At 45.2% G+C, this 24,894-nt stretch overlaps 1 protein-coding gene across 3 annotated transcripts in view; it reads left to right on the top strand.

The window, feature by feature from the left end:
- Nucleotides 1–24,894, top strand: part of DYRK1A (dual specificity tyrosine phosphorylation regulated kinase 1A) — a 73,917-nt gene that overhangs the window by 32,468 nt on the left and 16,555 nt on the right. For 2 of the 3 annotated variants that reach the window (XM_038129894.1, XM_038129884.1), the window contains exon 3: nt 20,221–20,426. In XM_038129894.1, the coding sequence (XP_037985822.1) occupies nt 20,221–20,426 (206 nt within the window). Of the gene's footprint in view, nt 1–6,620; nt 10,186–20,220; nt 20,427–24,894 lie in introns of those variants that run through there. The other variant, XM_038129905.1, reaches the window with a different exon arrangement.

The following is a 24,894-nucleotide window of genomic DNA, read 5'->3' as shown; positions in this document are numbered from 1 at the left end:
CAGAGTATGAAGCTCTTCTTTTACTGGTCAATTCTGGATCTTCTAACTGGTTTCATTTTGTGCATACTCTTAACTTCTCCTTCACCTCACTGAATCCACTTTGTGAACAGAGAGTCCAACCTCAAGTCTGCTAAGCCATCCAACACTTTGCTTTTTCTTTACTAAAGTCAGTGAAAATTTTAATATTTGAGCATCTTGCCTGTTTGAGCTCAGTCTTTTGGGGTGACCTTGCCACTTGTTTGTGCTCCCTCAGATGTGATGGAGAGGGATCAGCAGATGTGCTGTGCCAGGAAATAAACAGAAGGATGATCTCTGTAAAGGTGGATGTAGTTGGTTTCATTTTTACCTGGTTTTGTAGGCAGTGAGGCCTTTAATTAGAGAAAATATTTAATACTGCGATTGAAGTCCACAATTCCTCAAGACTGCCTTTCCACTCCAGAAAAATAAACTGTTTCTGGCAGCACATGGAGATCCAGACATGGTTTTTTTAGCTTGGCTGTAACAGGGCTGACATCTTCATGCTCCTCCAAGGTCCTGAAGATGCCTAAAAGGAATGAACTGCTTCTCCAAGATTTTATATATTGGTAAAAGTATCTGTGATTTCACCTGCCACGTTAATGTGAGTTCTGACTGGCTGTTAATGCCTCTCAGTAGATCTACAAGTTGAGTTGAATATAAAACTGATTTTATCTTCATGTAGGTATGGAATAATGGCTTACATCTATTATATTAGCTTATAAAATACAAAATGAATTCAAACACCCCACCAAATATATTTACCAAGTTCTGTACCTTCCAGTAATGCAGAGGCTTTGTGCTAGTTTGGAATAAAAGTGGGAATTAGGCCCTTTGAAATTGTTCACTTACTGAGGTTTAGCAAAAGATCTGAAAGGCAGCAGATGTCCGTCGTAATTGCATTTACAGCTTCACTTTAGGTGAGTTCCAGATGTTCATGGGAAGCTCTGTGTTAGGCCCTTAAAGACTGTGTAAAAAAAGCAGCATTCTGGTAATTTATGTATTCTTGTTTCTTAAGTTAGACCTTTCTAAAACTTCCAGCTGTAAAATAATTTTACAGTAATCATTTCACAATGCTGAGTAATTCTTGGAGACTTCCCTGAGTGCAGTGGTGGATCCACAGTGTGGAGTTTTAGGGAATTTCTGGTGCTTAGAAAGGGATGTAAATAAGGTAGTGTTTCTTTTTAGACTTAAATGTTCACATCTCTGGAGTTTTCTCCAAAATTCAATTTTTCAAAATTGGCTTGTTGAGAATTGAATGGGTTGTGTTGGAAGGAGCTTAAAAATCATCTCATCCCACCCCTGCCATGGCAGGGACACCTTCCACTGTGCCAGGCTGCTCCCAGCCCCAGTGTCCAACCTGGCCTTGGGCATTGCCAGGGATCCAGGGGCAGCCCCAGCTGCTCTGGGCAAGCTGGGATGTTGAAGGAAAACTTCAATCCCAGCATTAAGGTAATTGTAATAAATAAATAACTGGGAAAAAACCCCACAAGTTTGTCTTGGGTGCCTGAATTTAGACCAGTTTGTGATGATCTTTTGTTTTGTCATTGGTGAGCCTCAGAATCAACTGATTATTCCTCACCTTTAATGTCCCTGGGCAGGTGTTTGATGGGAGCATGAGCCTCTTTTAAATCCTGCAAAGAATAAGAGTCACAGCCCAAAATCTGGAGCTGAGCAGAGCAGTTATTGGCCAGTGCTGTTGGGGTGTTTTCCTTTCTTTACACCCCAGGATTTTACAAAATTCAGTTCCCAGCTGAGCCTCTCCTGCTTTGCCATTTTCACTGGTTGGAAGGAGGCTGTCTCAAGGAAGAGACTTCATGTGTGAACTGTGCCAGCAGAGAGCTGCAGGAGCAGATGTGGTCAGAGGAGATTTCAGAGCACCAGTTCCCAGGCTAGAACAGTTCCCAGAGCTGTTTCCCTGTTAGTACCCGGAGCATTCCCAGCCTCAGAGCCCATCGCATGGAGCAGCTCACATCTCTGCTGCTTCCCTGTCCTGGCTGCCTGCTGGGAAGGATTCCTGGGATGTGCTGGATCCAGGGGTATTCAGCTGCTGCTTCCATCCTTCCTCAGCTATTAATTCCACTGTTGTCCTTAAATCTTTTTTCCTTTCTCTTTGGACTTACAATGTCTCACAAGAAAATTGCTTTTTTCCCCCCTCTTGTCAAAGCAAAAAACCCCAGGGTTGTTCTATCTTTTGTTATATATACATAATATATAAATATATATCTAGAAATATAACTTCTTTTTTCCTGACCTGCAGCTGCAGGAATATTCCTTTGCTTCTTTCTCCCTTACAAAGCCTGGGAGAATTTTGTGTGGCTTTCCTTCGAAAGTTCAGCTTTTCTTCCATCTTCTGAGAAATTTTATCTGTAAAGTTGTTCTTGTCCTCTGGCTTGGGCTGACTTCATGGACTTCAGGAGTCTTCATGACTTCTCTTGTGAAGAAAAGAGATTTTCCTCTGAAAAAAAAAAGAGGCTGATTCACACCCAAATCAATGGGTCAGTTTTCAAGTTAGGATTCTGCACCTTCAGCCTAAATTCTGTGTTCAGCTTTGTTTTCCAACAAAGATTCTGGAAGCAAAAGGCCCCAGGCAACGACTGTTTGGATCCTGAGAAAGGCAAAAAGTAGTTGTTGTATTTTTCTTTGTTTAGTGTTTTCTTTTATGTCTGGAGGCATGTGGAGCTCCAGGGGAAGGCAAGAAGCACAACTTCATTTTTTCTTGGGAGAAATCCAGGCTCTATAGGCTGCCATCCAAATGCAAAAATTCTGACACTTCTCTGCTCAGAAAAAGTGCCACCAAAACGGAGCCAGCTGAATACTCCACTTCTTCAATAGAAGGCAGTTCCCTGAAATAGAATTTGGGAGCTAACTTCGTCTGGAGCAGGGATTTGGGTTCAAAACACTTCCAGATCCATAGTGACGTCTTTTCACTTGGAGTCTTTCACTCTGGCTGCAGGTATTTGGGTAAACACTCAGTGGATGTTCAGACACGTGAGGAATCGTTTGTGTCCTGGAATTCCATGAATTGTAGCCTGTACAACATGAATGAAAAATCTGCTTCACTTTTTTTTTTTTCTGGGAAGGGGTTGGTATAGCAGAAGGGAATTCTTGCTTTCATAGAATCCTGGAATGATTTGTGTTGGAAGGGACCTTAAACTCATCCCATTCCCACCCCCTGCCATGGGCAGGGACACCTTCCATGATCCCAGCTTGCTCCAAGCCCCGTCCAGCCTGGACTTGGACATTTCCATCCACAGCTTCTCTGGGCAACCTGTGCCCCATCCTCAGCGGGACCAGTCCAGTTCCTTCCCTACAAATACCCTTTGCACAGATACAGGTGCTCAGTATTCACAGATTGGTTACAGTATTTTGTTGTTTGACTTTGTGTCACACTTTCTCCATGGATCCCAGTTTATTAGCAGTGTTTTTTGCCATCAAAGATCCACATTATCCTCGATAACAGATTAGCAGTAGCTTTGTCTACCCAAGAAGCTGCCCTGACCCATTAGGAAGATGGTTAATCTCCCTCCTGGGTAAGCCTTTTGATCAATGTAGAGGAAAGTGAAATGGTGTTTCCTGAGCAAGTCTGGGTAGCCGCTCCTTAAACAAAGTGATTTGGGCTCCTTTCAGCATCAGCTCCTAATGAATGGTGGGAATTTCATCAAAGACCAGGTAATTAGACAGGTGCTGCACCTTTGGATTAACAGCACCTCTGACTGAGGCCTGGCTCTCCTCATTCAAAGATAGGAACTGATCCGTTTTGGAGAACAAGAAATGCCTCGGGAGGTTTTTGGAAGCATCTGGACAAGATGCTCCATGGAGAAGCATTGCTGTGCTCAGCTTTGGAGAGTCAGGGGGTCTTTTCTCCAGCCCTTTCTGGGGTCCTCAGCACAGTTACAAGCCCAGGAAATTCCAGGTGTGACTCAGTGCTTGATGTGCTTCTGGCCCTCAGGAGTGAAATCCTGTGAGCTGGGAATACGAAATTACCCTGCTGTCTGAGCTTCCCAGGGAACAGGAGGCTCTGCTTGCCGGGAACAGGGACAGAACAAGAGGAAAAGGCCTCAAGCTGTGCCAGGGGAGGCTTGGGTTGGACACCAGGAGGAATTTCTTCACTGGAAGGGTTGTTAAATATTGGGGTTCAAGATCACCCAGTCCCACCATCACCCAGCAGCACCAGCATACCCCAAACCCTGTCCCCAAGGGGCACATCCAGACTCCTCCTGAACACTCCCGGAGACTCCACCACCTCCCTGAGCAGTTCATTCCAATGCCTGACCACTCTTGCATGGAAAGTTCTTCTGGATATCCAATCAGAACCTCCCCTGACAAAATCCTTTCATCCTTGATGATGTTTTGAAACATTGGAGTGTTGGCTGAAGGTGGTCAGTGCCATGACCTCTGAAGGGTCAGCCATGCTTTCCTCTCAAAATGAGGGCAAAGACCATTTTCCACCTCCGTCCACTCCCTCTTGTTTGCAGAGATATTGGGAAGTCTCCCCTTTTGTGGGGCAGAAAAAGAAGGGAAGTCCTCTCTGGCACCTTCTGCTCGGACGTGGTTGGGCTCTCTGGAGCTACTAAAAAATCACAGCAATCCCACAAGTTCCCAAAGAAGTCTTGAGGAGCTGTGTGAGCTTGAGTGACATTTGGAAACAGTTCTGTGCTCACTTGGCCAGCAGGGCCAGAGAACAACACCGTGGTGCTTTCAACCCAGCTGCTTTGGCAGAGCACAGCCTCGAGTGTCGCCACTGCTTGGCAGAACAACTGGTGCTGCAGAACAGGAGCAGGTGCTTTGGGCTTCTCCTGCTCCTCCTGCACCAAGGCCCTGCTTTCTGCAGTGGCTTCGGAGCACGAGAAACAATATTGCTGTTTCTTTCTGGTAAGGCTTTTCAACTCTTCGATGGACTTGGTGAAAAGTTGGGCTCCATGGCAGTGATGAGAATAATGAGTTACGTGGCTCTTGTTGTCTTTGACAAACATCTTAGAGGTGGCAGATCCTGGGCTTGTTTTGAACTTTCTCCTCCAAATTCATGGAATCACAGAACGGTTTGGTTTGGAAGGGATCTCAGAAATCATCCAGTGCCACCCCTGCCATGGCAGGGACACCTTCCACTGTGCCAGGCTGCTCCAAGCCCCAGTGTCCAACCTGGCCTGGGGCACTGCCAGGGATCCAGGGGCAGCCCCAGCTGCTCTGGGAAACCTCAAGTCCCATTACCTTGGGGACTGTTTGATAAGTGCCCTTGGTGATGTCCTGCCAGGGGTGATGTTTCTTTGGGGTGCCATTCTTTTGGGGCGGCATTTTTTAGGGTAACATTTCTTTGGGGTGGCCCTTTCTCAATCATCTCAGCCTGGCACAGCCCTCACTCCAGTGAGTTTTCACTCATGGCAGGAGGGCAATTCCAACTTCTTCCCTCTTCTTTCAGCATCTGCCTGCCAGGGAAGAGTCTGGCTGTTCCAGGACTCCTCCTCACGTGTGTGTTTGCAGAGTCCTGCCTGTGCCATGCATGGAGCTGAGTGTTCTGTTCCCTGAGAACACTTCTAAAACCTCAGTGCTGAAGCTTTGAAGCTCACTGATACCTCAACTTTTAAATAAAGAGTTTGTGTGTTATTATTTCACTTTTCTTGACTTGCAGTGACTTCAGCCTTGGTGACATGACTTGGCAGGAGGTCGTGGTTCCTTTGCATTGCAGGACAGTCATGTCTAGTGCCTGCAAATGTGGTTTTCACAGTGTCCTCAGGAGCTGGGAACATTCCCTGACCAGAGCAGGGCACAGTTTTGTTTGAATTAAAAGCCTTTAGGGTTAGAACTTAAAGAACATTCTGCTGTGAACAGGACTTGGGGTGATCTTTTCCCAGAGCACAGTTGTTGGCTGAACCTTGAAGAATTCCTTCTGTGTTTGGTGTTTAGATCCTGTACTTAATTTTCCATCATCACCTTTCCTTGGGAATATCCAACTCTCTTTCCTCAGGTGAAATGCTTCCTCCTCACCTCTTTGGAGGTGAGGAAACCCAACCCAACACTAAACCATGGCAAATTATCTGGTCAGCTTTTCCTTGCTGTAGTTTATAGATCCTCCAGGAAGTGCTGGGATGATTCCTTCCCTCCCGCACCCCTTGGAAGTCACCTGCTTGTTTTGGTGGCCCACATGGATGCTGCAGGTGCAGATGACAGGCAGCTCTCAGGAGCTTCTTCTGGGAATTGACATTCCAGAAAAACCAGAGCCTGATGGAAGGAGAGGCTCAGATGTTCCAGCCAGAGCAGAGGGTGTCTTTGGTTCGTGCACCTTCCATGATGTCCCTGGAGGGCACAGGAGGCACTTCTTGGCAAGGACAAGCCCAGTCATGGCAAATGGGAGTTTCTGTAACTGGGAATCAGATTTATGGAGCAGATCAGCTGAGGGAAAGCAGGGTTAGGTGGGATATTGGGAATTAGGAGTTGTTCCCTGGCATGGGCTGGGATGGAATTCCTAGAGCAGCTGGGGCTGCCCCTGGATCCCTGGCAGTGCCCAAGGCCAGGTTGGACATTGGAGCTTGGAGCAGCCTGGCACAGTGGAAGGTGTCCCTGCCATGGCAGGGGTGGGATGAGATGATTTTTGAGATCCCTTCCAACCCAAACCATTCTGGGATTCTATTAGATGCAGACAAAATTTATTTTTTAAAATTTGCACGACTCTGATACTTGGGTAGTGTTGCTCTCATCATTGTTATTAGTGTGAACAAAACCCCACTTTTCATAGTTAGCTTTAATACCTACTCCTTAGTTTATGCTAGAAACAGGAAAGCCTTAGAAGAAAAAATGCAAGTTACATTTCAAAAATAATTTTCTGAAATCACAGTGTTATCCTAAAGGAATAATGATAATTTTTGTTTGATTTGTGGATGGCTTTTGTTGTTATGTTTTAAATTTTTCTGGGTTGAAATTTGTGTTACTTGGGAGAAATCAGTACAGTTTACAGTGAGCCCCACTTTGGGCTCATATTGTTTGGATCAGTGAAGTTTGGCATCCCCAGGTTTTGGTGGTTTCTAGCTGGAAGCACAGATCCAACCACACTTGAAGCTTTTTCCTCCTTAAAGCTGCTACTTCAAGGTGAGACAAATCAGAACAAGTAATTGTTTAAACTTAAAAGTGTGTGTACTAAATACAGGAATTATTACAAAGGCAGGAAATAGGGCTTTCAAATGAGTGCTTTGGAATTGTGAGGTTTGACTGGACTTGTCAACCCCCTTGCCTAGATTTATTTCTGATTTTTTTTTGGATTTTCTGTGATGAGCACTAAGCTTGATATGGAAATATTGAAACTTTTTACTGGGGAATGATTTATTGTTTAGTGACTTGGGAACTCTGAGTGGAGTTTGTCAGGACCAGCTTCAGATTCCTGCTGTAAAGTGCAGGTGTCACAATATCAGTTATCAAATCATGGAGAGAGCAGCAGAAAAGTGGTTTAGGTGCAGTTCACAACTTGTGAGGATTTTATGGAATAGTTCTGGTGCTTCCAGGCAACTTTGGAGTGAGGATAAAACCTGGAATGTTATTATTTTATGAACTGTGGTATGGATTAATAAGGACAGCGTGCCTAAGAGTTTTAAAGTATTCTGGTTTTTAGGAACTCCATCAGAATTTGTGTTATTAATACAAAATATTCTGGTTTTTAGGAACTCTGTCGGAATTTGTGTTATTAATACAGAGTATCAAAGCAGTGCAATGTCTTCAAATGCAACACAACTGCTCTGTAGCTAAAATTTAAGTGCTATAAATTTCCCTTGGAGTGACATGAATTACTTCAAAATCATCCATGAAATCAGCCAGTGAGGGAACTCCCTGGAATCATCACACCAGCAACTTCCCCATACTTGAGGTGGAATTTATAATGGTGGATATTTTTTTGTAGTTCAGTTTTTCATTTAAAAAGCCTCTGTGTCTGTGTGTTGGTCCTTAAAGGTGTGTGATAGGTCGACAGCAATCTCAAATCCAATCCCAAAAATCCCAAAACTCTACAGCCAGTTTGGGATTAGTAAAGGAAAAAAGACTTTTAATATCAATAAGGCTGTGCAAATCCTGCAAGTGGAAGGAGGGGACAGCCCAAATTCTCAAAATACACACTTGCCCACGTGCCAAGTTATTTTATTTTTACAGTTGGTTTTATTTTAAAATTGTCATCGCTGTGTTAGATGAAATCCACCTTTATTTATGGTAGACACCAGAGCTGGGTGGATGTCACCCAGCGAAATAGTTGGAAAATACATGGGATTATTTAACCGATTAAAAAGATTCTGCACCAATTCCTAACCCTGCCTGTATTCAAACTACAAAAGTACTTGGAGATCCTCCCCCTCTCTCCTGAAAGCTGTTCTCTTTGGTCAGGTATTGAATAATTTATATCATGTGAGACTCTTGCACATGATGTATTCATCCCTTGTTTAGCGCTTACATTCATGGTTTGGCATGCTGGCTGTACATTGATATGGGAGATGCTTCCCATTTTTTCTCTACCAACTGTTTAAATATATCTTGTGCCTCAGTAACTACAAATGGGAAATAGAATAATTCAAGTAATTTCCCTTGATGGGTTTGATGCATAGGAAAAGATTTCTTTTTTAATTTTTTTTTAAAATATATATCTGTTTGTACAAAAGGAGAGCTTTAAAGACGATGCTGATATTTATGCTAACTTTCTGTTCAGCTGGAAATGCTGGGTATTGATTTGGGATAAAATATTGGGTGTTTTTCACCTCTCGTGCGGTTTGACGTGCTGCCACGCAGCAGGTAATTTATTCCATCGCTAATTAGTTTTGCTCTGCAAACTGCAAATTGTGAGTAATGTTCTTTGGAGGTGGGGGAAGGAGGAGGCGCTGCACCAACACGAGGAACTCTCGGTTAAGTGCTGATAAAAGTCTTTCCGTGCAAGGCCAGCGGAGCAGCCCAGCACAGGGATTAGCGCTGCAAAGTCCCGGCCCAGCCCGGATTGCTCGGGAAATCTTGTGAGCCCCTGGCCAGGGAACGCTGCTGCTGCTGCTGGGGCTGCGAGAGGAGCACAAAGGAAACGCAATAAATGGGTTCCAAAAGCTGCCTCGAGATAAAGAATGGGCGGCACTGATTTTTGGGGTGTGTGGTGCACACACGCTGTGGAGTTCCTTCTGGTTTAGGGCATACAGGGAGAGATTTCAGGAGCTTCACTGAGGGAGTTGCTGGTGTTCCAGGGCATGGAAGGGGATAAGTCAGTAGTTTCACTCCTGCTAAAATGTCCCAAATGAAGTTACTAATTCAGGGAGAGATTTCAGGAGCTTCACTGAGGGAGTTGCTGGTGTTTCAGAACATGGAATGAGATATGTCAGTACTTTCACTGCTGCTAAAGTATCCAAAATGAAGTTACTGAATCAGGGAGAGATTTCAGGAGCTTCTCTGAGGGAGTTGCTGGTATTCCAGGGCATGGAAGGAGAGATTTCAATAGTTTCACTCCTGCTAAAGTGTCCAAAATGAAGTTGTTGAATGAGGGAGAGAATTCAGGAGCTTCACTGAGGGAGTTGCTGGTGTTTCAGAACATGGAATGAGATATGTCAGTAGTTTTCACTCTTGCTAAAGTATCCAAAATGAATTTACTGAATCAGGGAGAGATTTCAGGAGCTTCACTGAGGGAGTTGCTGGTGTTCCAGGGCATGGAAGGAGATATGTCAGTAGTTTCACTGCTGCTAAAATGCCCAAGATGAAGTTGTTGAATGAGGGAGCGGGTAAAACTCTGAAGTTCTGTTGGAACTGACATTTTGGGCGCTTGGTAAAATGAGGTTCCCCGCTGCAGCTCTGTCAAGTTGGGCCGTGCCGGGGCCCCTCAAAGCCGGGATGGCTCTGCCCGTGCCCCCTCCTTCCCCGAGCCCCGGTGCTGTCCCCGCTGTGCCAGGGCGGCGAGGCCACCCCGGCGGTGTCTCCTGGCCAGTGGCACCTTGTCCCCTGTCCGGTGGCACCTTGGCGGAGCCCCGGAGAACAGGAAGCACCCCCCACCCCCTCGGCAGGTGAGTGACTCGCAGCGGCGCTGGCACATCGCTGCCGGGCTCGGCAAAGTGCAGTAAAACATGCCCGGCATCGCTGCGGCCGCCACGGCGTAGAGAGAGACAGAGAGAGAGACAGAGAGAGGGGACAGTGCTGCTGCTGCTGCTGCAGGGACAGCCGGGGGCTTCCAGAGTAAGTCTGTCTGTCTGTCACTCTTTGCATTTCCAGCCGCCGGTTTTCCACATCCGCATCCCCCCTGCGCGTGGGAAGGGGATCTCCCCAGCAGCCCTGCGAGCGGTGCTGGTCAGTGATGGATTCACGCCGTCACAGGCACAGAGACACCAATATGCTGTCAGATTATATATTTTTTTTTTCCCCTTTAAAAGAAAAAAAAAAATCCGGTAATTTCTCTTAGGATGCTTCAGCATCGCTCATGTTCAGTCGTTAGCGGCGGTGGAACGAGCTGAAATTTCATTTGCTTAAAATCTGTCGGGGGGGGGAGGTGAATTATTATTATAATTATAATAATAAAGGATGTGTGTCTTTAGGGTTAAACCCAAACCAGTGAAACATAAATTCAAAAGGGAAGGAAAAAGGGAAGGACAGGAGTAGCCTGACACAGTAATTTTAGGAGGTGACCTGCCTAAGGAAGGCAGCGACAGGGAACTTTAGAGCTTTTTAAAGCCCCGGCAAGAATTCCAGCCGGGGTCGCTCCCACCCGGCAGCGTTGGGGGATCTTTCGCATCCCAGCCCTGGAGAAGGCGTCCCGGAGCCGGGCAAGGCGAAATCCTAACGCGGGCGCGCTTATCCGTAAATCCCGTGTATCATGGCTGCGCCGCCCTGCCCTTGCTGTGGGGGTGAAATGTAGAACATGAGCCTGATCCTCGGGAGATGGAGCTAATTTCGCCCTAAACTGGAAAGTGTTAACAGCGCCCGGCGAATGTGACAAAGCTCAATCGCGCTCCTTGTTTATGGAGCCCGCGCCCATTGGCCGCCGCGCGCCAGCTCTGCCCTGGCAACTGCGCGCCCGCATTTGCATAGCGCGCCGCCATTGGTCCGCGCCGCGGCGCTGCGGGCCAATGGCGCGGCGCGGCCCGGGGTGGGCTATGCTAATGAGGCGCTGTTGCTGGGGCGCGCTGCGGCAGCCGGGGATGCGCTGAGGGGAGCGCCGGGATCGGCTTCCCCCTCACGCGCGGGGCCTGCGCGCTGCGAGCCGCCCTCACACCGGGCTGCGCCGGGCCCCGAGCGCGGCCGGCCCGGGCCCCCCGCCGCTCCGGCTAATTGCTGCTTCCCCCCAGTTTCCCCCCTGGTTTTTTCCCTATTTTTTAATTTTTTTTTTTTTTTTAATGCTGTAAAGTAGCCAGGTTCCCGCAGAAAGCAGAACGCTGATAAGCTCATCTCGCCCCTTCTCGCTGTCCGAGATCGGGATCTCAATCTGATCGTGATCTTTAGGATTTTTCTTTAGCATAATCTATTTCTGGAACACACGCACTCACCTTTCAAAAATTCACATCCCACCAGACCAAAAAAAAAAAAAAAAAAAAAAAAAAAAAAAAAAAAAAAAGACGAACTCCACACCAAAAACCAAGCCCCTCCTCAGCTCTAAGTTGAGTCCTGCTTTTTTTTCCTGTCCTAAATATCATTCCTGTCTAAGAATATTGGGGAATCTGAGCTTAAAATATATTCTGCTGCTTAAATCTGCCTCTGTATCTGTCCTTTTTTTCCTTTCCCTGCCTTCCCAAGCAGCTTTTTCTGCTGTTCAGTCATGGATCACTTTACCTTCTTCAGTCCTGTCCCCACTGCCTCCCTCTGTCTTCCTCAGTGTCCAATTCCTGTATTTTCTTCCATAACTGCTCACAGTCTCTTCTAAAATTGACTGTAAGGATAATAAATTGTTTACCTGAGTAAATCCAGCTACATACCCTATTTTTTTTCCTTTTTTCCCTTCTCTTTCACATATTTATCAATATGTGTCTGTGGTCTGATACCGCCAGACATTTGCTAGTAATAGTGGGGATTTCTGTCACCAGCAGATTTTTGGTTAAATCAGATTTTTACTGTGGTGGAATTTCAATTTTTTGACAGTTTTCTAAACCCTTCAGAAAACTTCAGGTCAAACAGAGGGAAATTTAGTTTTTCTTGGATAAACCCGACATTTTCATAGAGAAGCTTAGTGATTTCTAGAACCAGAAGCGTAGATTTCATAAAAATTGTGTGTTCTTGGAGTTTGCTTGAAGCCTTCTGAAGAGTCAGTTTAGAGGTTATTTTCTAGCATGTTTAAGGGATAAAATAATGTCAATTTAAACTTTGTGTCCCTAAATTTCTGCTGTATTAGGTGATGCCAGTGGTTTATAAAAGATTTTTCTCCTTATGTACTGAATTTGACAGAATTTTTTGTTTGTATTTGAGGTTTTCAGTCAGAACTGAGGGGCAGGTTTGGGTCTTTCAGCAGGATTAAAGGTGCAGAGGTAGCTGGAGTTAAGTAATTATCGGAAAACCTGTGTTTGGAATAATATTCACACTTCAGTCCTTATTTCTGCTTTAAGAGCTGTTAAGTTTGTTCGGTCAAAGGTTGGACTTGATGATCTTGGAGGTATTTTCCAACATTATTGTTTCTGTGAGTCTTTGAACTTTCACCATGATCATAAAAAAAGTTTATCTCCATTTCCCCCTCTCCTTTATATTCCCTCTTTTTAATGGCAGGCTTTTCATTCAATTAGAAAAATTGTAAACCCTAGCATAATTGCATAAGATCATAAATTGCACATGAATTTGAAGGGGGAGACAAAAAAAAGAAGCCTCAGAAGCTCAACCTTAGCACATTTTCACCAATATCAATGGGTTTGGATAATTTTTATTCGTCAGTTTTAAAATAAAAGTTAGGTCTCTTCTTGAAACACAGGTTATTAAACATTCAGTAATAAAGTATTGACTGCTGAGATATTGTTCCACTCAGTCATTTGTCATTAAATAAATAAATCCACGCTGGGGTGAATCAGCAGCCAAAGTACTTGAGTTTGAGCAGTGCTCCTGAGGAGCTGGACAGAGTTCCAGTGTGGCAGGAAAACTTGGGAAGAGCTTGAAGTGTGTTGGGAAAGGGGAAAACCTTCCCTTATAGCTCTGTTGGTGTGTGTACAGTTGTTTCCTCTCTAAATCCTGCGATATCCTCTCTTGGAGGATCACACGAGGGCAGTGCGTCAAAAAGGAGCTTTTTTTACCTAACCTCAAAGCTGCTCCTCTGTGGAGCTCTGTCAAACAGAGATTTACCTGCTAGGATGTGTCCCTTGTCATTGCAAAGTCCTGAATGTACAAAAATTTAAATTGTGGAGCCCTTTTGTGTTCATCCCATGTCTCACCATTTTTCTGCTGAGCAGGAGAAAATCCAGAGTTCTACAGAAGGAAATGATTGTTTATGAATTCTGAGGATGCGAAAACAATGACCAGTCTATAGAATATATAAGCAGCAAGGAATAATTTCATTTGGAGCACCGTCTGAAGAGTGGCAAGGGATATTATGTTAAAACACAATGAAAATCAAAAGATCTATTGTATGGCCACCTATTCAGCAAGCACCGCTTCCATTCTGCCCCCTAAAACAAACAGGGCATTCATGGAGCTAAACAGAATCATAACTTATTGACATGGAGGCACAGAATTAAAGCTGGGGAAGGATTCTGGGCTTTCCTAATTTCTCTTCATTTTAGTGGGTTTTCAGTCTATTCAGTCCTTTCTAGGCCTCTCCCTGTTTCCTTGTGGAATTCCAGGTGGTTTTTTAGCTGTGCTTTCAAGCAGGTGCTTCTCCAGGGCAGAAATGGAAAAGCAGAAGTCTCACAGAGCTTAATTTGGACTTTGAAAGTTCAGAGTGCTTGTGTTTCCTGTAGGCTTTAGCTGAGAATTTTGGCAATCTTGGGCTTCATTTATTTAAAAAAAGAAAAAGGGTTCACTTTTCACAACATTTTCTCCGTTCTAAGATTCTCCGGAGTGTACTCAAAGTCATATTTATAAGTTAATGAAACACAGATTTATATACTGTGTTGCCAGTGGATTAAATGAGTTTTAGAAACTTCTCTCTCTTGTAGTGGGAGAATTACAATGAGCAGCAGCGTTCAGTCCTTCTGGTACCAGATTTTTGAAGTGGCTTTTCTTTTTGATGAAGATATTTCCCACCGTGTTTCCCTGTGACGGGTCTGAGCTCCAGTTTTTCTCCAGGAAAAGGAACTGGTGTCCTGTGATAGCCCAAAAGCCACAGACCACAAGTCCTGCCCAAAGTCCACCTCCTGCTGCAGCTCATCCAGGGAAGGAACTGGCAAAGACAGGCTCAGCAGTGGCACAACAGTTCACGAACCTGCTCTTGGCCTGCTTTTTCTCCAGGCTGGGAAAAGACGGCACCCAGGAGTTTGGTGTCACCTCCTGAGCACTTCCCTGCAGCTCTGGGAGGAGCAGGAGGAACCCATGGGGGTGCTGGCCCATGAATGGGGTTGGGGAGCAGGGTTGTTTCTAAGTTTAGGGTTCCATTCTGCTCGGAGGGAAAGCAAGCAGTGTTTGGCATTTCTGTACAGGGAAGTTGGCTGAATGGTTATTGTAGGATAACTTGTGCAGCAGCCATTCTTAATAATTCCCTCACAATAATAAAGTTCCTCCAGAGGAGGAACTCTGGGGGATATTTATAACAGGATTGTTCTCCGGGAGCTGCCACAGGTAATTTCCCTTTGTTCCCTGAGTTCTCTCAGCTTTTCCCTGGGTTCTCTCAGCTTTTCCCACTCCACACCAAGCAGGGTGAGGTCCCTGCACCCCCACGTTCTCAGGCAGTCTCTCCAAACCCCTGCGTGGGGACAATGGGCAGAGCAGGGCTGCAGGAGGTCACGCAGAGTTCAGGGTGGCGTTTGCTCGTGTCCTGAAGGATGATTGTTCTGAACTCTGCAGTCCCCAGGGCTGACATTTGTGATGCTCAGGCAGAACTCTGGTAGGTCTGACTCGTCTTCAGCGTGGGTTTATTTGAACAGAGAGTTCTCAGATCCAAGTGCTTGTTGCTGATTGCTCCCTGGCTGTTTCAGGATGTGCTGACACCCCTCAGAGGTGGTTGGGTGTTAGAGCAGTGCAGGGATCTGACTCCCTTTTCCAGACGCTCTTCAATAGCTGAGCTGTCACAATGCTTATGGATGCTGAGGGCTTTTCCAAGCAGAGATGTTGAAAAATAAAGTTGACCAGAGCTCTGCAAAATAATGAACTTTGCAAAAACAAAAAAATCTTCTGTGAAGGAAGAGGGTTGTACAGTTCCTCAGCTAACACAGGATTTTCTTGGAGTGGACATTGGGCTGCTTTCACATCACTAATTTAAACACAGAAAAAAAGCAACAAGAAGTGCTTGCCTTCCCCTGTGGTGGTTTAACAGGGGCTGGAAACAAAAAGGTTTAAAGTCTGAACCTGTCCTGCTCAGTAAGAACTGTGCGTGTTCTGTGGTGTGGCCCCAGCAGCTCCTGAACTCTGAGTGTGGGAAGCAGAACACCCTTTGTGGCCAACGAGACACTTCACACTTTCATTCTCTGGTCGTGTTTTCTGGCAGGTTCTCACTCAGCTGCCAGCATCTCCCTGAGAGGGAATAGAGGGAATGTCTGCACATGGCTGAGCAACCCAAACGTGGAAAGGGAGGGTGGGATAGGAGGGAGAGGCAGGGGAAGAAGCTCACAACATTGTGGGTCAAAGCAATGATCTTAGGAGAGAAAATGTTGAAGAAAAGGAAGAAAAGTTGTAGCGAGGCAAATGAAGTGTGCAGAGGAAGTCTCACACTTCATGGATCATCTTAATCCCCCCCTCCCAGCCACAGGCAGGGATACCCCCCCCATCCCAGGTTGCTCCAAGCCCTGTCCAGCATAGCCTTGGACTCTTCCAAACTTGGGGAATTCCTGCATTTAAACTTTTAGAAGTACGAAATAAATGGGACTTTCACTGCTTTTACCTGCTTCATCTTGCACAACCATCAGCAGGCAGGGAATTGTTTTAATGCTGTTGCAAAGGTTCTGTTATCAGCAAGATAACTCTTTATCATGCCATGGAACCAAGATCTGCTGCTGCTGCACTTGGGGGATGCTTTTGTCATTCCTGAGGCAGATTAGCATCACTCCCAGTGTCCAAACACTCCCCATGGCCCTTTTTGGGGGCTAATTTTTAATTGTGAGGTGAGAAATAGGAAGACAAATTAAGGAAATGTCACTTTTTGAATGCTCTAATGGTTTTTGTCTGACTTTGCCTCCTTTTTTTATATTTCACTATGAATACACCTCAATAGAACACTAAGGTAGAAGTGTGACAGAGGGACAAAGAGAGTCACAAAGATACTTTGAGAATCAAAGTAGATCTTTAATGAGCTGGATGACAGGAATGCAAAGAAACCTTGGAATTACTGTTGGAATTTTCAGGTACAGTCCCACCCAACAGAGGAGCTACTCTAACAACTCCTGATCCAGAGAGAAATCTCACTTTGTGCTGACTTTTGTTTTCACATAAATATGGAAACCTTGAGGCTGGAAGAGACCTTTGGAGGTTGCCCAGTCCTGTGGCCAGTTGGGCTTTGGCTACAACCCCCTGATTTTTTCTGGGTTGATGATCCTCTCTTGAGATCACTCAGTCACCTGCAGCTCTTCCCCGTCAGTCAGGGAATGTTTGTGCCTTGCTGTAGCTGAAAGGGAAGGCCAGGGATGTGTTTTACCACCAAAAATACTTTTTCTGGGAGGAGTTTTTATGTCTAAATGAGTTATGTGGACTGATGTCAAAATGGGAATAGCAGGATCTCAAATGGATAGGAGAGGAAATTGAACCTGCATGGAGTTCTTAAAAATCTATGCAAAAATTTACACAAACTTTTCCAATATTACACCAATTGTAGTTCATTCATAAACACTCAGTAATCACAATTTCAAATATTTGTTATGCCTGGAGTTAATAATTCCTTTGTTGCTTGGAAAAATCATAAAATCACAGAATTGTTTGGGTTGAAGGGGACCTTAAAATCATCCAGAGCCACCCCATGCCATGGGCAGGGATAACTTCCACTGTCCCAACCTGGCCCTGGACACTTCCAGGAATGGGGAGGCCCTAAAACATCCATTAAAAAAACAAACAAACATTTTAAACACAGCTATTTTGAATGACAAGAGTATTTTCCATCCTCACCAAATAAATAAACATATTCTTGAACTTCTTCCAGTGTGTTGAGACGATGCTTTAAGAAATAAACCTTCTCCTTTATGAGGGGATCCATTTTTGCAGTGTGTCTATTTTCAGAGAGTTCTGTGAGCCTCTTTTGAGTGCAAATACAAATCAAGGTGGGTATTTTTATGCCTCCCCTGAACTAACATTAGGTAAGGCCTCTTTGTAAGACAATCCTACCCACTCCAAATCCATAATCTTTTCCCTTAATGTGCTTCATGCTTAGAGATCTTGGCATATGTTTTGGGGTTTTTTTGCTTCATTTTCTTCCCAAGGTGCTTTACAAGGTGTGATCACTTGAACTCATAGTGGTTAAAAAGGAAAATTGATGGTTGACTGCACCTTGTTCGCAGATATTTCTGTCCTGTGGAAGTTTTGAATGTGCTGTGGGAACAAGTGCCCGTGGATTTTAGTCCTGCCCTGGTGGTCAGCAGATCCCTGATTTTTTTTGGATGTCTGGAGCTCTCCAGATGAGCCAAAAAAACAATCTCAGAGCCACCAGAGGCTGTGTGAGCCTCAATTAATGGCTGTGCACAAATGTCCCTATTTCTGGAGCGACTCCTCGACCTAAAACTAAAGGAGGTCAAGATTTCTATTCTAGCCAGTCCTTCTTTCCCCTCCTTTCCTCCTGCTGTGTCACCGGTGTTTCTAGGAGTGTTCCCTGTGGATTAGCTGTGCTGGGGTAGGATTGCAGGGCTCAGGAGCAGAGCCTGGGATGTGGCAAGGGCAGGGATTCCATCAGGGCCCTTGTGCCTGTTGGTGGCCAGGGCTGCGAGCCCCAGGGCCTTGCTGGCAGCACAGGGAGCAGCTGGGGGGGTGGAACTCCTTGGCTGCTGATCCTTGTGCTTACAGCTCCCAAACCTCTGCCCCAGGGGCTGCTGATGGGGTTGAGCTCAGTCCCATTTCAGGGGTGACTCAAATCCTTTTCCATTTGGGATGGGAACACGGGGATGAGTTGGCCAATTCCCATCCAACTCCCTGTCATCCTTGACATCATCACACTGGTCAGGCTCTAATCCTGTCATTTGCTCTGAGATGTGCTGTGGAACTGTTTGTGCTTCTGGGTTAAGAAGGTTCTCGTTGGACACAGTTTGGATTCATGGTATCATATTTGGTGTGGGACTGTCCTCCTAGCCAACAGGCACCTCTTTGTTACTCACAAACAGCAAATCTCAAAAAAAATCTAAATAAAAAACTTAAAATTCTGGAATTGGGAAGAAAAGTTTCCATCAGAACCAAAACATCACATTAAAATTGTTGTTTTGTGGGGTAATTACACTTTTAACACTCTTCTACTTTGCTTTTTTACTTTATTTTAAAATTGTGTACTGCATTATTCCGTTTATCTTCAGACTTGTGATTTTTGGAGTGTCAGAAGATCCCATGAAGTAAAGGAGAACCCCATGGTGCCAGGATTTTTGGGTTTATATATTTGAGCTTTCTGGTTTTTTAGGAGCACATGGAAAGGCAGAATTTAAAAAAATAATTTAAAATAAAATTTGTGTTTATAAAGTTAGGTAATTGGCCAGGTATCTCTCTGTTGGAAACGTATAGCCTGAGGTAAGAAAATACAAAATTTAAGCCTTTGAAAGTAACTGGCTCTGCACTTCAGAATTAGTGGTATTTTTGACTCTCTGATTTAAATATTGTTTTGACTTTTACTTCAGTCACCATGATGTTGCTAAGTGAGATTATGATTTTTTTCAGGTTAAGCAGAACCTCAGAAATTAAAAGAGCAAAAAGTAGAGATGCTGGATGATGTCTTACATATGTTCAGCCATTCTTACAGGAGTGTTCAGTGAATCTTGAAAAGGAAATGTTCGCTAAATCCACCAAGTTGTAGAGATGGAAGATTAACTCTGATTCTCAGTTTTTAATGGACATCTTGTAGAAGAGTTAAAAGTAATTTTCTGTGCAATGCTAACTTAAAATGGTTAATATTTTAATATAATCAATGTAAAATGGTGTTTGATTTCATCCCTGCAGTTCTTCTGTTGCCCTGATAGGTGTTGAGTCAATGTGCAGTATCAATTTTAATGTTTTAGTTTTCTTTTGACCGAGTTATTTTTAAGAAAGCCAAATTTTGGCTGTACTCATCTACTGTTTTCTAGTGCTTGTGTTTTCTTGCAAGGTTTGGACTGTAAAGGAAGTGGGGATTTCCCTCTGCTGGTCAGGTGCTTGGCTGTTTAACACCTTCCTTCTAAATTTAATGTTTAGTGATAATTTTGCCTTCAGATTGCAGCTGCTCTTTGTTTGCTGTGCTTTGTAGGGAGGCAGGCACAGAGGACAGGGAATCAGGGATTCAGGGAACCACCAGGGTTGGAAGAGCCCTTTGGGATCATCCCAACACCACCATAATCACCCCTAACCTTATCCCCAGCCAGAGATGAGCTGCTGAGGCTGGACCCTGGATTTTCCTTTGGTACAGTCAGTCCAGAAGGCTGCTGGGAGCAGCCCTGAAAGGCAGAACTTTTGTGTTGTCCTGGCTTTTGTGGAATCGTACATGGAATTTGTGTGTTTGGAATAACCTCTGTCAAATTCTGACTGAGTTATGACACCCAGGGGGAGATGTGAGGAAAGGGATGCTCAGGATTAGAGTCCCAGCGTGGTTTGGGTTGGAAGGGCCCTTTGAAGATGGAGTTCTGATGGTCAGGGACACCTTCCACCAGACCAGGTTGCTCCAGCCTTGCCTTGGACACCTCCAGGGATCCAGGGGCAGCCCCAGCTGCTTTGGGCACCCTGTGCCAGGGCCTGCCCACCCTGCCAGGGAACAATTCCTAATTCCCAAGATCCCATCCAACCCTGCCCTCTCTCAGCTTAAGGCCATTCCCTGTGTCCTTGTGAGAAGTCCCTGCCCACCCTTCCTGCCCAGCCCTGCAGATAACCTTTCCCTGAGGATGATTCTGGGACCCCCCGTGTGTGACAACCCCTGGGCGCCGACGAGCTCCAGGATCTGGGACTCTGAACACAGGGCAAGATTTTCACCCCATCCCCTGCCTAACCCTCTCCTTGTCTTTGCAGGAGGAGAGACTTCAGCATGCAAACCTTCATCTGTTCGGCTTGCACCATCGTTTTCATTCCATGCTGCTGGCCTTCAGATGGCTGGACAGATGTCCCATTCGCATCAGCAGTACAGTGACCGGCGGCAGCAGAACATCAGCGACCAGCAGGTCTCGGCCTTATCCTACGCTGAGCAGCTCGAGCAGCCACTCCCCCTGACAAACCAGGTATGGGGCAAGGCTCCTGCTTGAATGTGCAGTTGTGGAGTCATTTGGGTTGGAAGGGACCTTTAGAGATCGAGTTGGCCATGGCAGGGATGCCATCCACTGTGCCAGGCTGCTCCAAGCCCCAGTGTCCAACCTGGCCTTGGGCACTGCCAGGGATCCAGGGGCAGCCACAGCTGCTCTGGCAATTCCATCCCAGCCCCTGCCCACCCTGCCAGGGAACAATTCCTAATTCCCAAGATCCCATCTAGCCATGGCCTCCTTCAGTTAAAGGTCATTCCCCCCATGTCCTGTCACTCTAAACCCTTGTGAAATGTCCCTCTCTGTCCCTGCATTATACAGCCATCAATTACAGGATCAGGGCATTTATTCCTGTAGGTTTTTTTTTTAACTAATTAACTCTGTAAGGATGGAATTCATATACAACAGTACATTTAAAAATATTTACATTCTATATATTTATATATATTATATGTATATATATTTCAATATATATGCACATATATATATATGTGTATACATATAGATATATCTATATATGTGTGTGTGTGTGTATGTGTGTATATATATATATATATGTGTGTGTGTGTGTGTGTGTATGTGTGTATATATATATAAATATGTATACTATAACTTCAAAAAAATAGTTTTTAAAGTTGTTTCTAAACTCCTGGAACATAGTGATTAGGATTATTCTACTTGCAACGTTTTTTTTTAAATAAGGGGAGAGAAAGACTGGCCAAGTGGAGAACTGCGAAAAGCTCTTTTTAAAATAAGAACTGTTTTTTAAATTTTTGTGCTGTTTGTTAGCAGCTGATTGCTTTATTACTTATCCTAGTGGACAGTTTTGCAATGCCGAGTCACTGGTTGGTGTATTTGGAATACAGAAGTTTGCACAAAATAGATTTTATTTGAGTAGGTGGGACTGCTGAAAGAGCTCCCCAGCTCAGGGTGCCAGGAGCCACAAGAGCTGCTGTGGCTCTGGATAAGTGGGAATTCTGTTGGCTTTTTAAAATTCCATGGCCCAGTTGTAGAAACATAAGGGCAGATAGGTTCCAACAAAGCCTGTAGGTCAGAAATTGAAAATTTGGTGCAGACTGATGAGGAATGTTTCACTGAAGAGGGTGGAGATGAAGTGTGTTTGCTGCTCAAGATGTTTTAGGTAGAAAAATCTCCAGAACCATCAGGAGATGCTCTGGTGCTGTGGGAAGATGCTTTTACAGGAGGAGGAAAGGATGAGAGGGGCTGAGAATGGCCAGGATTTGGAGATCTCCAGTGACTGGAGCAAAGGGAGTGGAGCTGGCTAAGGGTGGGTTTCCGTTCCTGAGGGCCAATCAGGAGGAAGAGAAATCTCCTATGTAATAATATTTAGCTTGAGGATCTACAGAGGCATTTTATGTGAGATTTTTTGGGTTTAAGGTCTCCCAGAACTTCTACAATGAGGCTGGTCAGTCAAGAGAAGTTGCACCTGAATCCTTTCAAGGCACTTTAGAAACAAACTCAAGGAATTTTAGGTTGTACGGACATGATCCATGTGAGGAAAGAATCAGCTGGCCACCTTGGCCGTGGCAATCAAGCTGTCTTTGCACCACCAACACAATTTGATAGAATCAATGTTCTTGACTTTGATGGTGGCCAACTTTCTGAACTCTCCTGACTACTTCTCTTCCCTGCCTCTTGCCTCCCTCGAGTTCTTGTGCTTCTCCCATCACCCAGTCCCACCAAGAGTTCTCCTCACCAGGCTCCTGCTTGGAGTGGAAGTTCTGTGTGAGCCTCTGTGAGGACTCTCAAAGACTTTTTGTCTTTGCACTGCACTTCTGATTTTATCTGCACAGCCAGATCCAGCTGAGATCTTCCTGCTGGTGGCTCACATCATCTGCTCTGGACCTGGTCTCTCTGCAGAATAAATTCCTTATTCTTTCTTTTGAGTTGCCCTTTTACAGTTCTGGCTCATCTTGATTAAAAAATAACTTTTTTTTCTTATAAAAACGTTGACCTCTGTAGCTGAAGGCTTTGTGCTTTTCTCTCCAGATGTGATCTGCAAACATCTGGGGGTTCGTGTCCCATTGATCCCTGCATGTTACAGATTCTTTCTTTATGACATTCTACAGGAATCCTTTTTATTCAAGGTGTTGCCATGAATATGCTGCCACTTCTCTCTGGCCTGGATAAAAGTTTTTTTTATCAAAAAACTTGATAAAGTTCTGTCCTGTAAATGTCAATTCTGGAAAGGAACCTTGCAGAGAACATTGTTGGAACCATCTTTAGGTGGTTGTTCCATTCTTCTGGTGGAATCCCACCACTTGTTCTGTCTGTCATCTCCTTGTAGAGCTTCTAACACACACTGTTTTATAAAGGCAAACTCTCCTTGGTCACAGAAGGTGACTTCTGCCTTTGTGAGTTCATACCACAGAATCCCAGGATCTTTTAGGTTGGGAAAAATCTCCAAGATGAGTCCCAGCTGTGCCCCATGCCCACCTTGTCCCCAGCCTAGAGCACTGAGTGTCACCTCCAGGTGACACCTGCAGGGATGGGCACTCCAACCCTCCCTGGGCAGTTCCAAGGCCTGAGCACCCTTTCCATGGGCAAATTCCTGCTGCTGGCCAAGCTGAGCCTGCCCTGGCCCAGCCTGAGGCCGTTCCCTCTCCTCCTGTCCCTGTTCCCTGGTCAGAGCCACAAGGTTTCCCCTGAGCCTCCTTTCCTCCAGTGTTTATCTTGCAGAAAATCCTGATTTGAATAGGCAGCAAAAGGAATTGGCTGTTGGAGAAGCCTTGATACTTTGATTTTAATCTGTCCATAAAAACAGGAGGAGGAAAAATGTGACTTCAGGCAGATTCAGGGAGTTTGATCCTTTAAGGTTGGATCCTTTCCATGCAGTGGCTCCCATCCAGTCAGACAGACCAGGATTGGGTCTGGGAGCTTCAGTTTCCTGGAATTTCCCAACATCAGCAGCCTATTGGGACAGCTTGGGTGCCACAGCTTTCCACAGCCTAAAAGTAAATGTTTGGGTGCCCTAAAACCAACCTGCTTGGGTACCCTAAAAGAACCTGCTAGGGTGCAGATAGAAAAATAATAATCTATTAGGGTGCCCTAAAAGCAACTTCTTAGCATGCCCTAAAAGTAATCTAATTGGGTGCCCTAAAACCAACCTGCTTGGTTACCCTAAAATAATCTGCTAGGGTGCAGATATTAAAATGATAATTTCTTAGGGTGTCCTAAAAGCAACTTCTTAGCGTGCACTAAAAGTAATCTAAGTGGTGCCCTAAAAGTAAACTGTTAGGGTGCCCTAAAATACCTTATTTGGGTGCCCTAAAAATGAACTGGTTTTGTGTCCTAAAGTGTCTTTGGTACCCTAAAAGTAACTCATATAGGTACCCTAAAAGTAACTTGTTTGGGTGTCCTAAAACACCCCATTTGGGTGCCCTAAAAGTAAACTGTTTGGGTGCCCTAAAATAACCTCTTTGGGTGCCCTAAAAATAACTTCTTCAGGTGCCCTAAAAGTAAACCGTTTGGGTGTCCTAAAATGACCTCTTTGGTGCCCTAAAAGTAAACTCTTTAGGTGCCCTAAAACTTCTTTGGGTACCCTGAAAGTAACTCATTGAGGTACCTTAAAAGTAAACTGTTTGGGTGCCCTAAAATAACCTCTTTAGGTGCCCTAAAAATAACCTCTTTGGGTGCCCTAAAAGTAAATTAATTGGGTGCCCTTAAACTTCTTTGGGTACCCTAAAAATAACTCATTTAGGTACCCTAAAAGTAGTTTCTTTGGGTGCCCTAAAATACCCCGTTTGGGTGCCCTAAAAGTGCCCAGCTTGTTGTGAGCTGGCAGGAGCTGGAGCCCCTTTGCTGCTGTTGTTCCCCGGTGGCTGGAGCAGCCAGAGGACTCGGGAAATCGGGATTTGGGCTCGGGAAATTGGGATTTGGGCTTGGGAAATGGGGATTTAGGCTCTGGAAATTGGGATATAGGCTTGGGAAATTGGGGTTTGGGCTCTGGAAATTGGGATTTGGACTCTGGAAGTCGTGATTTGGGTTCTGGAAATCGAGATTTGAGCTGTGGAAATCGGGGTTTGGGCTCAGGAAATCGGGATTTGGGCTTGGGAAATCGGGGTTTAGGCTTGGGAAATCGCAGTTTGGGCTCTGGAAATGGGGATTTAGGCTCTGGAAATTGGGATATAGGCTTGGGAAATTGGGGTTTGGGCTCTGGAAATTGGGATTTGGACTCTGGAAGTCGGGATTTGGGTTCTGGAAACAGAGATTTGGGCTCTGGAAATCAGGATTTGGGCTTGGGAAATCGGGGTTTAGGCTTGGGAAATCGCAGTTTGGGCTCTGGAAATGGGGATTTGGGCTCAGGAAATCGGGATTTGAGCTCAGGAAATCGGGGTTTGGGCTCTGGAAATGGGGATTTGAGCTCAGGAAATCGGGGTTTGGGCTCTGGAAATGGGGATTTTCCCAGCTCGGCGCTGCCGGGATTCCA

The sequence above is a fragment of the Motacilla alba genome, chromosome 1 (genome assembly GCF_015832195.1).
Source record: "Motacilla alba alba isolate MOTALB_02 chromosome 1, Motacilla_alba_V1.0_pri, whole genome shotgun sequence".
Taxonomy (NCBI): domain Eukaryota; kingdom Metazoa; phylum Chordata; class Aves; order Passeriformes; family Motacillidae; genus Motacilla; species Motacilla alba.
The sequence above is the reverse complement of the archived record's forward strand: the minus strand, read 5'-3'. Positions and strand labels throughout refer to the sequence as shown.